At 41.1% G+C, this 15,877-nt stretch overlaps 4 protein-coding genes across 4 annotated transcripts; 2 read left to right on the top strand and 2 right to left on the bottom strand.

The window, feature by feature from the left end:
• Positions 1-3,853: 3,853 nt before the first annotated feature.
• EAE98_010143 (uncharacterized protein) lies at positions 3,854-5,044 on the bottom strand (the record flags this gene model as incomplete). The annotated part of the gene is made up of 4 exons (XM_038957764.1): positions 3,854-4,014; positions 4,201-4,518; positions 4,578-4,821; positions 4,874-5,044. The coding sequence occupies 4 exons, from the start codon at positions 5,042-5,044 to the stop codon at positions 3,854-3,856; spliced, it is 894 nt and encodes a 297-aa protein (XP_038805776.1).
• Positions 5,045-6,441: 1,397 nt separating this feature from the next.
• Positions 6,442-7,453, bottom strand: EAE98_010142 (uncharacterized protein; the record flags this gene model as incomplete). The annotated part of the gene is made up of 2 exons (XM_038957763.1): positions 6,442-7,223; positions 7,279-7,453. The coding sequence occupies 2 exons, from the start codon at positions 7,451-7,453 to the stop codon at positions 6,442-6,444; spliced, it is 957 nt and encodes a 318-aa protein (XP_038805775.1).
• Positions 7,454-9,357: 1,904 nt separating this feature from the next.
• Positions 9,358-10,281, top strand: EAE98_010141 (uncharacterized protein; the record flags this gene model as incomplete). Its single annotated transcript, XM_038957762.1, has 1 exon — positions 9,358-10,281. The coding sequence occupies one exon, from the start codon at positions 9,358-9,360 to the stop codon at positions 10,279-10,281; it is 924 nt and encodes a 307-aa protein (XP_038805774.1).
• A 2,267-nt stretch (positions 10,282-12,548) lies between these two features.
• Positions 12,549-14,433, top strand: EAE98_010140 (uncharacterized protein; the record flags this gene model as incomplete). The annotated part of the gene is made up of 2 exons (XM_038957761.1): positions 12,549-13,849; positions 13,902-14,433. The coding sequence occupies 2 exons, from the start codon at positions 12,549-12,551 to the stop codon at positions 14,431-14,433; spliced, it is 1,833 nt and encodes a 610-aa protein (XP_038805773.1).
• Positions 14,434-15,877: the final 1,444 nt, after the last annotated feature.

Raw genomic sequence — 15,877 nt, 5'->3', positions numbered from 1 at the left:
TTGTTCAATTCTCAATCAATCATTAAAACAAGTTTCAAGATATCAGGATATCGAGACTGAGTTTGTAAGAGATATCGCCAAACCAGTTTGTGCAGTATCCCTTCAGTCTCTGCACCCACTAGTGGATCGTGCTTGGTGGAACTTGTGTTGTGATCTCAAGTCTACTGCTCCATAGTGCTGCCAAAATTTTCAACAACCTCGTGTGTCCCTCTCGGCTTCATCTGTATAATCTAAAGCTTATCAGAAAATAAGAGTAGAATTAACTGTAAATGCCATGCCGGCCACTTTATTCTCTGGAGCTTTCTTGAATGGAACAGGAATGAGGTACAGATTATGGCGGGGGTGGTACTATATGATTGTAGTTACCGCTCATGCTTTATGATCGGTTGACACAGTGGTTTGGGGTGTTCAGTCCCATTCTTCTGAGAAGCCCCATCTACGGAGTTGTAGCGGCTTCGGTGAAAAAAGCACACTGCAAAAATAGAGCTACGTATTGTCGAACCAGAAATAAACAAAAAGACCAAAAATAAACCTCAGTCTACGGACTTCAAATCAGAAGTCCAATCCTTCTCAAACACCTTTTTGTTTTGCGAACTTACCTTTGGACTTGGGATTTTTTTTTCTTCTCATTTTTTTAATGTTGACACAACTGCACAGTCCCAATTTTGCAGCCGGTGCCTGCTCCCAAGCAATATTTTTAGGCACTAAAGCATTAGTTGGGGTTGACAGAAGCCCATATTAGCGACAATTTTGTGAGGCTTCAATATTCTGCGGGGACAAGGGTGGCTGATGTATTGTGCCCAGACTTAGGATCCACCTGAGAAACAATTCAATACATTGTAACCTAGGGCAGGTGCAATAAGTGATCGAAGAGAGATAAGACGTAGTATTCTTTCGGAAATCTTTCAATACGCGGACATATATCTTCAATACGCGGACATATATCTTTACTGCGGCACAAAATTTGTGTTTTCGAGGCTGACCTCTTCAAATAAGAACAGAAGACATTTTAACACTTCTTGATTCCTTTCACTTTCACCAAGACCTGCACTGGAAGTGCCACAAGACAACCAGAAAGTTATGTGACACACAAGCAAGCATTTCATTTGGGCCTCGAGTGTATTTTCCACGAGAAATTCCGCAGATATTTTTCTCTCAAGGACTGACCACTTTGATCCAGGGATTACAAGCCAAAACTCGATGATATACTAGCATACCCTCAAAGTTAGCAAAATGAGGGTGCCATCCCGAATCATGGTTTTAGTGGGAGGTCAAATACATCAAATGATGGCATAAGATCGCTAAATTCACAAAACAAACAGGCTGTCAGATCTTGAAGAGCATGCCGCAGATCAGCGAAGGGGTTTAGTGTGTCAGAAAATCAGTAGCGAGGGTATCTATACAAATTGTGTGACTCAATCACCGAAACTTTGGCGTTGAGAAGGGGGATACGACTCGCTTTGGCTGCAGAGCGGGGGTATGGAATGCGATTATCTGACCAGAAGCTGCGGGGCTACACGGCTCCTGCTAGTCATTTTTGACGAGTGTTTAGCCATAATTGCACAAGGCTCGGTCGAAATTAACCCCAAAGACAAAGGTCATTGATTCAAGCTGGATAACATTCCCCAAAAACGTCACGGGCTTCAATATCAAGAGAGATATCATAATGACAATGATACTTTAGTTTCATCCATTACTCTTGTTCGTTATTCTTACATATTATTCTTCGAGCTCATGGGTCAGATCTCCCGCATCCATTGCATTAAGCTCAGCATTACTCATACTTGGGCAGGACAAGTAATGTGCAGAGATCGCCGAGACCCTCACTGCGGGCTACCATAATTTCTCTTCGGGGATATTGTGTACCCTAATGGAAGTACGCAATAACTTAAAATTTCGAAAATGGGAGGGCGGTGGGATGTTGCGGTTCTGAAGCGCGGATCACGAGCAAAAGAACTTGTGGGACATACTACTAGTTTTCCCGCAGTCTAAATGAATTTAAGATTCAAAACGAGTGGTCACCTACCGGGCATCTCTTCTCCGTTGTGTGAGATCACCGCATCATGCGTGATTATAATTCTTCGTTATTGTCTACTCCGCGTCTTAAAAGTAGGCCTTACCCCGCTTTCAGACTCAGGGATCTGGTACAAATAATGGAAACCACATAGGAATTGATTTTCTTATATTGATTGCTATCAAGCTGCTTCCGCTGAGAGATTTGAGCCCACAAATCGTAAGGATAGACCTCCGCATTGGAAATAGATCGTGGACAGGGCACAATCGAATGGGACGATATCTCGCTTGTCATTGATACCTGAGGCATCATTATGCGAAGCGACCTCGCGACCAACAGAAAAAACCGAATACCAACCCTGTAAAATAAACAAAAATTTGAAAATAATTCTTTTTCAAAATTTAATATTAATTTAATCTTATATTTTAAATCTTTTTGATTTAATATATAGAGATTATAAATTAATAAATAAATATTATTAAGGATTTGAAAAGATTATATTGAATTGTTATTTATATATCAAATTTTAATTGAGATAAAGATTTTTAGTGTTCGGGTTTTTCTGTCGATCGCGAGGCGATGTGCTCGACAAGATTAGAACCTAGGTACCTAGGTAAGATCTTACATTAAGCGGAGAGAACTAGAATAACTCTTGATACCTAGTTAATGTCTTTTTGATTCTAGAACACATAGAGAGTCACTCGAAATTATTATAATACAATTTATGATAGTATTATTATATTCCACGACTACGAAGTCTCTTATGATCGAGACTCGTTTGTAATCGTAGAGTCTTCGAAGCTTCGAATCGTAGTTCAATAATAAAGATTACCAAATTCGCAAATCAATTACAGCATTCGAATAATTTGAAATGTCATATTTTGTTGATTGAAATGTTATACTATCTTCAGATTCCTAAATACTATTAGATATTCAATTCTTTGTATTATAATATAATAGTCCAGACTATTACAATATTTACAATTTCTCTAAAATATTCAAATAGTACCTACACACTATACGATCGAGCACTTCACTCTGTAAATCCCAATAGTGAAGCTAGGGATTTTGAGTTTATGAATTATTAATTGTATACTAGTATCCAAGAGACTAAATAAAGGAAATAGATTATAGACATACAGTGCCTGCGCATTTCACCGCCCCGGGGAATGACAAAAAATATATAATATGAAGCCGAAGACCTCGTGTTCTGAGATTATCGAAGGAGCGAATCTTCGTGTGCCGTTTCTTTGGTCCTCTCTGAAACATAGGCAAGACTAGGTAGACACATATAATCTTGGGTGGCGCAAGTTGCAACTAAAGCTGCAGTGGTAGATCATATTTGCCTGATTCGGTTCTCTTAACCCAGGGAACCCTAAACGTTTTCTGGAAGGGGAAAGAGAAATAAGGATCCCCAGTTTGGTATTGCAGACTCAAGGATACTTTCTATATACACGTCACTTACATCAATTCCCAGATTCGCGGCTGAGGACCCACAAACATGTTCAATTTTGAGTTGAAGTTATAAAGGAGTACTTCAAGTAGCCAGGAAAATTGGACTTTATCACCTTTAGAGGGAATATGGTCTGCAGTTAATAGTAACAGTATTCAATATTTGTAGATGCATGATAGTGCATTGAAAATTGTATTGCTCCACTTATATGTGGAAAAACCATGCCATAGCGTTCCTCTATTTATAGCTGGGTTTAAACTTATCGAGGTGCTTACAGGTCCCGATCTTGATAAAAATGTCCGTCTAACCTCCCAGTTACCTGCGATATTGCTCGACATGGTATCAATTCAATCGGCCTCCTTCATTGAGCCGGCAGCCAAAACACTCTAGCCGAGGGTGATTCGGCCACGAGAGTATTTCCGCGTCTTGCTCTCTTTTGTTTCGGTCAATTCGTATCGAACGCCTCCAGGACCGTTGATGGTTTCGAAAGAGAATGACTTCAGAGTTGCGTTGTGGAAACAATTTGTGAATGGATATACAGAGGCTTCTACAATAAATCAAGTTAGCTGAGTTTTGTTGGCAGGCGAGGAGTCAAAACAGGGCGATTTAGGGTGATCCGGTTTGAAATAGTCGCCAAAACCAAGTATGTGCACCCGTTGAAGCTTCCATAAATGAAAGAATTTTGGTTCATCTAGGAAGATTTTAGTTCGAGAATATAAAATGAAAAACTTACTACCACCTAATTCTGCCTCTAACAGTGTCTCTAGAAACCCGGCATGAGATACAATTGCTATCTCGTATGGCACATAGTATGAGCCACTTACCGAAAGGTCGCCGTCTCTGACATCAGAAATCAAGCCACGACGAGTCAACTCTTGCACATTCCTAGCGATCTTGAAAAGTGATTCCTTGACCTTAGCAGCCCGGGATAAATCTATATCTTTGCTGTATTCCCATTCAGGCTTGATGAAGCTGAAGTCTATTTGGTGTCCAAACATCTCCTGAAGCTTCGCTAGTGAAGTGCCTGTGTGACAGGGACTAGATCCCCATTCTGTTTAAACAAAAATCAGTCAAGTTTCCGAAAACAATTGAAAATGCATATTTCCATACCACGAAGTGCATCCCAGGCCTGAATTTGGTTAGCTGGCTTATCCAGCAAAAACTTCATTACATCTCTAAATGTAATCATGGCTGTTTCAATTGTGCGGGTCATTGGGGAGCAATAGATCTGCTTGATATTGCGATTGGAGTTGAGAACAGTTCTGACTAGTTCGCACTGTCGTATGCCATCGAATGTGAGCTTTGGATCACGAAGCAGGCGACGTATTTCAAGTTCTCCGACGTTGGAATGTGCCTATGAAGTAGTGGTTAGCCTTGATTCTGGATCCTTATATTATGGAACTCACTTGTCCATGTCTCATAAAATGGAATATCATGAGACGATCGGCGCGACCTTCTCTCGGTGGACTAGCGTGTCCTTCGAAATCATCTGTTAAAAGGGTAGATAATCGTGGAGGCATCCATCTAGATAGTTTTTCGTCTACATGAGACGATTCAGTTGTAGTATTCGAATTCATGGCTTGTGTAGTATAAATGTATTCTTCGTGGCTTAAAATTCCAATGTAAATAATGACAGGGGAAGCAATGGAATAAAGGATTATTCTCGACTTTATTGATTACTGAAATATATGTAAAGGTTCTGAAATCATGCAAAGCCTAAAGACCCGAGAAAGAAGTTGTGTTTTTATGTTGATTACTAGAATAAAGTTGGATGGCCTTAAATGAACATGTAGGTTAGTACAGCAGACTCTTAGCGTCGCTCGCTTATCATGGTTTCTGTATTGATGGAAGAGCATTGGATACCTAGCTAGAGTATCATTCACAAAAAATAGAAGTGATTAAAATGAATACACTGAACTTCAGAGACAAACAACGCTGAGAATCTAATTGAATGGCAGGAGCTTTATTGGTCTGGTATCTTTGGGGTAATGAACTTCTGCAGAAAACGCGAAATGCTCACCGAAAGACACTTTCGAAAATTGCTTGAAAGTGTACAAGGCCAGAAAATCTACGGAGCAAAAAATACTTGTACTGGAGAGAAGTGATTCCCTTAATATTTTTTTCAGATGTGGAAGCAATTCTATGAGTACTTACTGCGTACAAAGTTTTACTGACAGAAAGGTATGATGTATAAGAACCGAGATGAACCTTCTCATGAGTGACAAGTAAGCTCTCAACTGGTGATATGCGAAGTTCCATGCGTGACAAAACCTAAGCATCCTAGTTCAAAGGGCGTAAGATGAATTGGTATAAAACAAAAAGGCGATAGTTGTCCATAGTTCCTTTCATTTAGTTTGATCATGACGGGCTTAAAGCAAACACACTGTAACCTTGCTCACACTCAGTTTTATACATTCGGAAGAGGGAAATAATGATTTCATGACGCAGAAGCGGACACAGGTGGCAAGGGCAACGATAATTATAGGAATAATTCAGATCGCACTCTCAGGGAGGACTGACGTTTGATCCTACCCTATCACTGGCTACCTGAAGTATGGAAGAATGGGGAACACAGCTGATTCAATATTCAAGAGATAAGGTGTTTTTTGTGATTAGTTGAGACTGTTGAGTGCTGAGATCTCAATGTAGCTGAACAAACAAGATTGTTATTTCTATATTTTCACACAACGTTTGACTCGTAGGGGTTGATCGTTAGTTAATAAATTCTCGCATTATGCATACAATATCAAGAGGACTGACATAATTTGGTAAGCAATTCATTGATATCATAGATTAGATTGTGCCTATGTACACGGAAGCAGGAACGAATGGCTTCCTTCTTATAATCACACTGGAGAAAAGAACCATTGTTCATAGAGTATCCCAATACCATGCTGCTGATATGCCAAATAGTAGGAACTTAACATTCGGCGAAGTTAACATTGTTATCTCCACTGCTTGAAATCTCTTCAGCTCAGAGAATCAAGTCATAATCTCCACCACCAATTCTCGCTACATCAAGAGAGAGACCGTTTAAAGCCGACATCAACGCTTGTTCATCCCTAGTTTGTCTCTCTCTGAGCCTTGCAGTGCGCGCCTGGTATTCTTGTTGATACGCCGTCTCCCAATCTGCAAGGTTTAGTCCATGGCCATAGACATCCACTTTCTCGTCCGCATTTGATCTGGCAGCTTTATCGGCAACGACAAGCGCATTTGTGTCCCCAAGCTTGCGACGTTCCATCAGATATTCCATGTGGTCGATTTTTCCCTCCTTCGGCCTTCTGGTCTTACGCTTCTTGACAGCACCTTCCGAAGGCTTAGCTTTAGCGTTAGCGCCACCATTATTCTTGTTCTTTTCTTTCTTTGATTTTGTATTGGGCGCGTTTACAACGCTCTTGTTTGTTTCCTTCCGTTCGCGTTTCTTCTCAGCAGAATCCTCGCGTCTCACTCTGGAAGCATCGCTTTCCGGAAGGCGTCGCGAAGTCTTCCGATTATTTGGTAATCTTGGTCCTATAAAGACTTCACCTTGGCTTGCGATTTTTTTGCTTTTATTGATAGCTTTGTCGGTGGCTGATTGAAGTGCTCGAATGGTGGGTTGTAACATGCGCGCCATTTCAGCTTGCTGATGAATCTGGCCAGTGTTGATAGATGTGTGTTGTTTGCGCTTCGTGTTGCGATTGTTCAAATTGTTTATGATTCCGCTGACAGGATGATCGAGACCTGACATGTCAACATCATCATTCGTATTATTGTTTCCTGATCTGGCTGTCAGTTAAATGAAAACACAGATTTTATCAAAGTGCTCTCTCACCTGGGGAGTCTTTAGAAACTTTGAGGGTTTGCAAGTTGATCTTGAGAGAAGCAGTCTGAATTCTGTTGTTGTTTGGGTCGCGGTCGGCATACTCTGCTTGTATCTGAACAGAGCTACCTTCCATGTTCTGAAAAGGGAACATAGAAGAGGGAAATTGTTTCGCAAACATATCCATGATTATGTCCTAAGTGGTTGCATGAGATGGTGGATAAATCTTGGATGCGTACGGTTGATGGCAAAGCAAGAAACAATTGAAAGGTCTGTTTTACTCATGATTTGTTTCTTGTACGATGGCTCGCTTAAGCAAGCAACGGCAGCAAAACTTCCGCTGCCATTCACTTTCCACGTTTTTGATACTGAGGACTTCGTGGCAAGATATGAAAACTAAACTGCAAACCTAATGAGTTCTTATCATAAGTGTAGTTCTCTCTTGTTATTAAGAGTTTGTCGATGGTGTTGCATTTGGGGGATCACTGCCAGGTGCTCCAAATTTCATGGCAGTCATCGATAAGCAAACTCTCTTTTTGATCCAGTTGATCTAGAAGTTTATACCGCTTTTTCCATTCTCCATTATGGCATTTGTTCAAAGACGAGAGATGAAAAATCATTTCACTTTTCTCACGTGACTACATGTCCCCCTACAGTTTGTGATGATTCCTCTGCTTGATGAACTCCACGACACTTCGGCCTTTCAAGGGAAAATGCCGGTCAATGTATCCATGCCAATAGATATGATTTCAACATACTTCGATTTTATAGTCTTGACCAACCCTCGCCAGCGCGTAGGAATGAACTGTGCTAGGTATTTCCAGAAACATTTTGGAAAAGGTTCAATCACCCTCAACAGAGAGCTTTCATGTGAACGATAGAATTACAAGGTTGTGTGAATGATGATCCTACACCATCACGGAGTCAAAACTGACAGCAGTAGCACCTAGTATAAATGAGGAATTACTCGATGTTGATTCTATGTAGTCAGGATAAGCTATGATATGTATTAGCTCCAATCTTGTCTAATCTTTTGGTTTGCAACAAGATAAGCCTGTGAAAATACCAATGCATCATGAACACACCAAACACTCAATTGGGGTACTAACATAGGAAGTGGAAATGATTTGAAGTTTCAATCAATTTCAGGATTCCAAATGAATTCATTGGATTGGTTTAGACATTTGATAATCTTCATTGTTGAACTACAGTCAGTGTAGGCAATAGTATACTACAGTGAAACTGTAGCGCGTATTAGCATATTGATATTACAGCTAGTACATATAGAAAGGAGATTATACCACTCTCGTACATATTCATATACCTAAAGAATACTAGCAATATACTGAAATATTGGAATCCAATATAAAACATACATTCCCTATCCAAATTAGGCTAGAAATAAGGGATTCCTATTCAATTTGAAATAAGGAATGGAATTTTATTACCTAATATGAATAGGAATTCCTTATTTCTAGCCTAATTTGGATAGGGAATATATATTTTATATTGGATTCCAGTATTTCAGTATATTGCTAATAATATTGAATAACTAAATGATATTGAATACTTTCAATGATATCGAATTCCATACCACATATGTATATATTTCGAAAAAAACTCTATACACACCACTATCTAACCCGTATACGGATTACGGGAAATACTATTGCCTACACTGACTACAGTACAGACGATTGGATACTCTGAATACGATGCGAGGTTAGCGTAGAAGATTTGTGGGGAGTGCATGGACCACAGTATCCTATTGCACAGGGAAGCGAAGTCAGCCTTCTCAAGAGGGACCTGCACACGCTCGAAAAGCGTATTGTATAACAGAAGTAATCTAGATCACTTCCTTGAGACGGAATTAGATGGAGATAAGGGAGTCTCTTTGTGGAGATATACTCTAAGTCCGGGGCTCGCTGTGAGATGTTAAGCGGTTGCCTCAGCTTTGTTTGACCTGATTGATCTAAATTCGCACATATATATGTATCCAGTGGATGATCCATCTCCTATTGTACACATCAGATTCCTACTTTCTCCCATCTAAATATCTTTCCATCAAAATAAAAAATCGCTTGAACAATCATGCGTAAAAGTCAACGCATCTTCATGACCGGGGCCACTGGCTATATCGGGTCCGTCATTACCGAACTTGCCATTGCAGAAGGCTACGAAGTCCATGGACTTTCTCGATCTGAGTCTGGAGACGCCAAGCTACTTCAAGCCAAGGCAATTCCGGTTCGAGGCGATCTTACCAGCCTCGATATTCTCCGTCGCGAAAGTTCCGAAGCAGATATTGTTATTCATCTTGCGACAGCTTATCATATCACCAATGCCAGCGCGGGCTATGATGCTGTTTGGCCAATTGATAAGGCGGCAGTGGAAGCTATCGCAGATGGATTGGATGGTTCCAATAAGCCACTTGTTGTAACAGGGGGTACACTGTTTGTCTCGCCAGATCCAGATGGTGGCGAGACTACGGAGACTTCTCCAGAAGATCCGGAACCTCTCAATACTCGTCATCAAGCTGAAGCTCATGCTCTCAAGCTGGCAATGAGGGGAATCAGGGTCGTCGCCATACGCTTGGCACCGTGGGTATTTGGAAGAGGTGGAAGTGGAGTCAAAATATTCATGGATGTCTCCAAGCAGGCTGGAGAAGTGACGTGTGTTGATGGAGGCAATAATTGCACGACCACTGTTGATGTTGATGATGCTGCAAGACTTTATTTGCTGGCTGCCCAAAATTCAAAATCGGGAGAAGTGTTCAATGCTAGCTCGGCTACTAATGTTACCTTCCTGGAAATGTGGGAAACTATGGCCACGGCCTTAAATGTGCCATTGAAACAACGTTCGACAGAGGAAGCCATAGCTAAGTTAGGTCCGTTTCTGACAAAGTTCATCTCGGTAGAGAATAGGGCAACGGGAGCGAAAGCTAGAGATGTTTTGGGCTGGAAGCCCACCGGAATTAGTATATTAAAGGAGATTAGTTCGACCGCTTCTCAAGGCTAGAATATCCATTGGCTTCCCCGAGATACTGCAATTGAACAAGTTTTTTGAGTTTCTTCTAGCGATAAATCAATTTGTTTTGAGGTTCAGTAGTGTACAAAAGCTGAGGGGTAGTGAGTGACAGAGTTTATAGAAGAACATTGATGGCGAAATTAGGCTCCAGTGTCTTGACAGTCTAAAACTACCCAACATTCGGTATTTCCACCATTCTAGGTGCCACGCAGCGTAAGCTAGTCCTCAGAATTATTACTGGGCAGCTCTCTAAAGATTGACGTTTGTTTAAACTGTTTCCATGAGTCTTTATCAAACCGGTCCAGTTTCTATCGCATCTGCTTGTGAGCTGTTTGATTCCATGCACAGAGACTTAATGACACATAGCACTTTTAGACGGTGATGCGGCATCTGCTATATGAAGCAAACTTCAAATATCAATACTGTCTAGATATTAGCCATTTAATTCCAGTAAACGCATAATATTGACATTAAGTATAAGCGTTCTCTCATTCTCCTCTAGCTCTACCCTGATTTCAAAGTATAAGCTAACCTTTAATTAACATCTCATCTCTACTCCAAAAGAATTTCATAGAAAATTTCTCATCCAGTCGGTTTATTTCGAAACTAGTCCACCAAATCTGATATTCTGTGCACATTCGATAGAACTCGTGATCCGAGTTTCTACTACAGCACTAATTCCGCTCCGTTTTCTACAGATTTGAAACATATCCAAGATTGTGAATGCTGACTATTGGAGAAAAGCTTCGAGGCTGAGAACAAACATATTCTCTTGACTGCAAATAGGGTCTCTGAAACCTACACCTGGTACTAGCTCAGAGTGAAGGAATGATATTCTCATTTCTTCCACTGACTAAATCTTAGATCCTTGTGCCTTTCGCTGGCATTATACTATTGAGATTCCTTTGCTTGAGCCAAGCAGCTGCTTTATTTTCCGGAGTCTGTTCCTAAACTCGGTAGCATTCGCGGTTCCTTCGATTAGAAAATAATATACACATGATGGGTGGCCATTTATGCATCTTTTCTGAGAGAACTGACTTGTTTTTGGATTTGCTTTCTTCTTATACCACATTTTGACCACGTAGCGTTTGTACCTCGGTTGGAATTAGAAGTTTTTCATCTCTCCATACACAGAATCGCTAAAGGTCCCATAATGAAAGCTCTCACAGTCGAGGAAGGTAAAGAACGTCATAACATTGAGCTCAGTCTTGCCAGGTCAATTATGTATGACGATTGAATCTACCAAGATAGTTCTTGAAACCTTATCCATAAGAAACTCTCACAGGGACCAAGAACTCATTTAGCAGATTATCTGGTATGAATTAGCCTAGATATCGGGGATGATGCTCTGGTTCATTTATTCTCGGCGAATCTAAAAGGCAGTGAAAGTAAAGCTTTGATATTTACACCAACACTCTCAAGGACTGACAAGGTGGAGATGAAAGGAATACATTAGACTACCTAGATAAATCAGATATTAAAAAGTCAAAATATAGGTATACAAAGGACTAAGTACAATGGGACTAATTTGCAATGTCATAGTTCCCACAGTAAAGAAGAGTTCCAAAGGGTTCTTAACAAAATTAGAGAAAGTTTCTTACTGAAGGCTAACTAAGCGCATATGTCCTCTCTTCAGGATTTAGACGAGAGCACCCTCTTACCTAAGATACTTTTCAAAGTTCATTCAAGGGTGTTCTGGTGTGGGAATAGGAAAAATACATTAGATAGGTAATCTATATATATATATGATTGACAAAGCCTTGTAATAAAGATTAACCAATTTGTTCTCTGTATGTCCTCAGTCCTGCATGAAATATTCAAATCTTTAATGGTATTAAAATTCATAGAAGACTTTCACACTGTAAAATCTTTAAACTCATATCTAGTTATCCATTTCTCACCTTCGAAGTTCAAATCAAGTAAAATCATTCACCTAACAACCACTGATCAACCAACTAATTAATGTGGCGTCCACTAGAAAGCTCGGAAGATTACCGAGCCCACAAACAAGATTAGCGTGGTGAGGGCTATTGATGGCTCTTGGTTCTTGATGATATCCAAGTCCTTCTCGAACTTGAAACTTTTAATTCTTTACAACAACACCAACCTTGAGAAGATATCCCCTACACAAAACTTCTGTACTATCATAGATTTTCTTTCTATAGGTGTCCTTCATACTTCTTTCTTCTTTCGTTCAATAAATTTCTCTCGATCAATCATATACCTTTCACTTATCCAGACAACTTGATTACTTGAAAATGTCTTCCAACGGGGATAGAAACGACCAACTTGAAGTGGCAAGACTTCTTGACGCAAACTATTTTGAAGATCAAGAGGTCAAAATCAAGGAAGAACCCTTGGAGGAAGAGACTGGCGTCGACCAGTCTATTCCTATTTATAATCCGTCTTTTCATCCAGATCTTGAGAGCCAAGCTGATGGATATCGTTCCAATTCACCAGCTCTGTCCATTCGACTACGAAGAGCTGAAAGACCTGCGTCTGAAATGCACGCATTCACGGCAGTTGGTGTGGCCGCTTTGACTAATAACCGGCTTTTGCAAGAGCGTCTCAATAGGTTATTATCTATGCCGCACTCAGAAGACGAGTTCCCTGATGATGAGTTATCTCATACTTTAGGATCTCAATTAAATGATCGCGTTCACAACCCTGGCTATAGCCAACCCAATCCTGCCTATTCAGAAACTCACCATAAGCAACTTGAGTCTCACCCACCTCAAATGTCCGGTTATCCTCAAAATTCATTTACGCCAGAGCATCCTAATCAGTTGGATGGTTCCCTTGATCATCAGTTTCCACAAACACCTTTCTCTGATGATCTAGATGATACAATAGAAGTTGACTCGACTATTTTCAACACCATGGTTCCTTCCGAAGATTTCTCCGCTAGCCCGACCCCAACTCTGCAACAAGAAGTTTTATTTGAGAACCGAGCACCCTCTGCACGTCGTGCAGGTCGTCAAACAAGACGCGAGTCTGCCACGTCTAGAACCAATAGAGCTGGTGTTGGGAGTCAGAGACACCGTGCCAGACGTGCAGAAGATTTTGCTCCTCCCCCTGGTGCGATGACTGCTGCCGATGTGATGGCTGTTCACGAGAACAATATCCGTCGTAGAAACAAGCGGTACAAGAGAGCCGGCATTAAGCAACCACCTCTCGACGATATTGAACAGGAAGTTGTCGAAACACTCAACGAACTTGGTGTCTCGATCGATGCCAACGACATGTATCTTCAGCATGTCTATTCACATAGAGATACGACGCTTGATGGAAGTTTGAACGAATCCGCAGACAGCACGATCGATACAATGGATACTGATGAGACAGTAGTACCACTTCTTCCTAGTCTTCCCGAGGAACCTGACTTTCCAACAAGCGCTCGCTGGCGAAGCCGTGGGCCAGACGGCCAGGCAAGAGCAAGATGGGGATCTGCTCGATGGCGAGCAAAGGGAAAGGCACAAAAAACGCAAGCCTGGAAAGATGCGACCGAAGATGAAAGAGAGGCAATGGAAACTGCTGCAGCAAATGCTGTTGTGTTCATGTAAGTTTTTTATTCTATCATGACTTAGGTATCAATACTGACCGAACTATAGTGCAGACCCTATTCCGGTTGGACCTGTACCACTACAATCTCTTGTACCATGGTTGAGATCAGAAAGAGCTATCCTCTTACAAGAAGTGACCGACAATAACAAAAGAATCCAGACTTCGAGCAAGAGATTAGATACAGTGGCTGAAGCCTACAACCGGCGCATGCAAACCAGAACACAAAAAGCGGGAGAGCTTTGTATTGCTACTGGTAACGGTGAATCTCGCAAGAATTCGCGGTTAGTAAAAGACCGCACTCCACCACATAGGACAGCAGAGGCGATCATGTCCAACTTAAAAAAGTGGTCGGAATTGGGGGATACCTGTCTATGCAGCCAACATCAGCGGTATCCTGTCGGTGATTTCGAACGAAGTGGAGATTTTCCCCATGGCCACGGGGTTGGGGAATGCATACCCAAGAACCGCAAGGATGATGCTTGCCATTGTGATGATCATCTTCGAGATTTCAATGGGGAGTTCCCTCCAGGACATACAAAGGCTCGTTGTAGTCACCTTCTCATTCGATCCAACAAGTGATTGAACCCACTTTTCAAGGACGTATAAGAAGCCTTGTTGCTACTTGTGTGTCACAGACTTGGCAAACTTGTTCCGTTTTTGTTTGTTCGGTTTTTGGGCTTAAACTTTGCGGTGGTCAGTTTGTACTGACACTGACTTTTACTTGATGAATGGAGGGAACGTTAGAGAAGTGTGGCAGTGATACATAGGACCTTGATCTTGATTGTAATGAGTAACAACCTTGATGCTTTTTTCACTTTCTTGAAGTGTTCTTCAAAGAACCTTGGTGTACATATCGATGATAATAACTTGCGAAATCCTTCTTCTGCTAGTTCGAAGTAGCAGTTTGCTTCTTGGAGGAGAGTTCCAAGTAATACTAGTCCATAGAATTCGTTGATTTTATTGATAATTGTGCACCTCGAGATTTGTGAACTTTGCGTGAAATAGACTCTGGCTGCGTCCAGCAGCTGTCTGGTGAGATTACGGCGTACTCACCACAGAGTATTGCGTTCCTGCTTTTGAAACCCATTTCTCTTCGCTTTTAAAGACATACCTAGTATTTACCGCCAATGATTTCATGCGCAGGAAAGCTTATAATAGAGTAGCTTTGAGTGTTTCCCAGTGATTACTTTTTGAAGTTACAATGAAGTGAGGTTAGAATTTAGCGCCACGAGACAGAGCTCTGATAAAGTTAGCCGCGCAAATGCCGAAGTCTACGATTTGAAATTACAAGCCTGAATTGCAACCACAGACAACAACAGGATATCAAAAGTCAGATATCAAGCCTTGACGAACTCAGGTATTGTTTTGCAATAGTTATAAGAAAGCTCAAAATGCCAGATGCATTGCCTTATTCAAAGATTTCGAGTGTACATGTTCGAGAGCGACTGCCATGAGATTGTTTCACCCTTTCGGAATCACTCCGAGATTGCTTCTCTCAACAGTGCTAGCCTCTTCTTTTGCTTTCTCTTCATCCTATATTTAAGGGCCTGAGACTTAGTGGCGAAATAGAGAATGAACAGGTGAAGGTAATTGAAGTTGAGAAATGGATTTCAGAGAACGGGTCATTGGCACCGTTGCTGGGGTGCTTTTCATTCCCATGATTCGATCTCAGCACAAAATTTTCTCAGCCATATCTTCTTTGCAAGTCTTTTGCTGTTGTAGCTTTATACGCAATTGGTTATCCTCATTTAGAAATGACCCCTAGTAAAAGCGGTCTCAGATGGATCAGTCATGTTACACAAGAATTGATTGATAAAGACTCTTTATTTGGTTAGTATCCCACCTGGTAATTTACACAAATTCCGACCCCAAAATTTCGTACACATGAAGTATATAAGACTCCCCACCGTCTCATCACCCAGGATATCATACTCAGCAAAGCAAGATTTCATCTTCCCATGATGTGCGGCTGTAGCGGATCAGGTCTTATTCTCCAGTTCCAGATCACTTCTTGACCATTACT

This window comes from Botrytis deweyae, assembly GCF_014898535.1.
Source record: "Botrytis deweyae strain B1 chromosome Unknown BDEW_034, whole genome shotgun sequence".
NCBI lineage: Eukaryota > Fungi > Ascomycota > Leotiomycetes > Helotiales > Sclerotiniaceae > Botrytis > Botrytis deweyae.
This window is presented reverse-complemented; position numbering and strand designations above follow the sequence as displayed.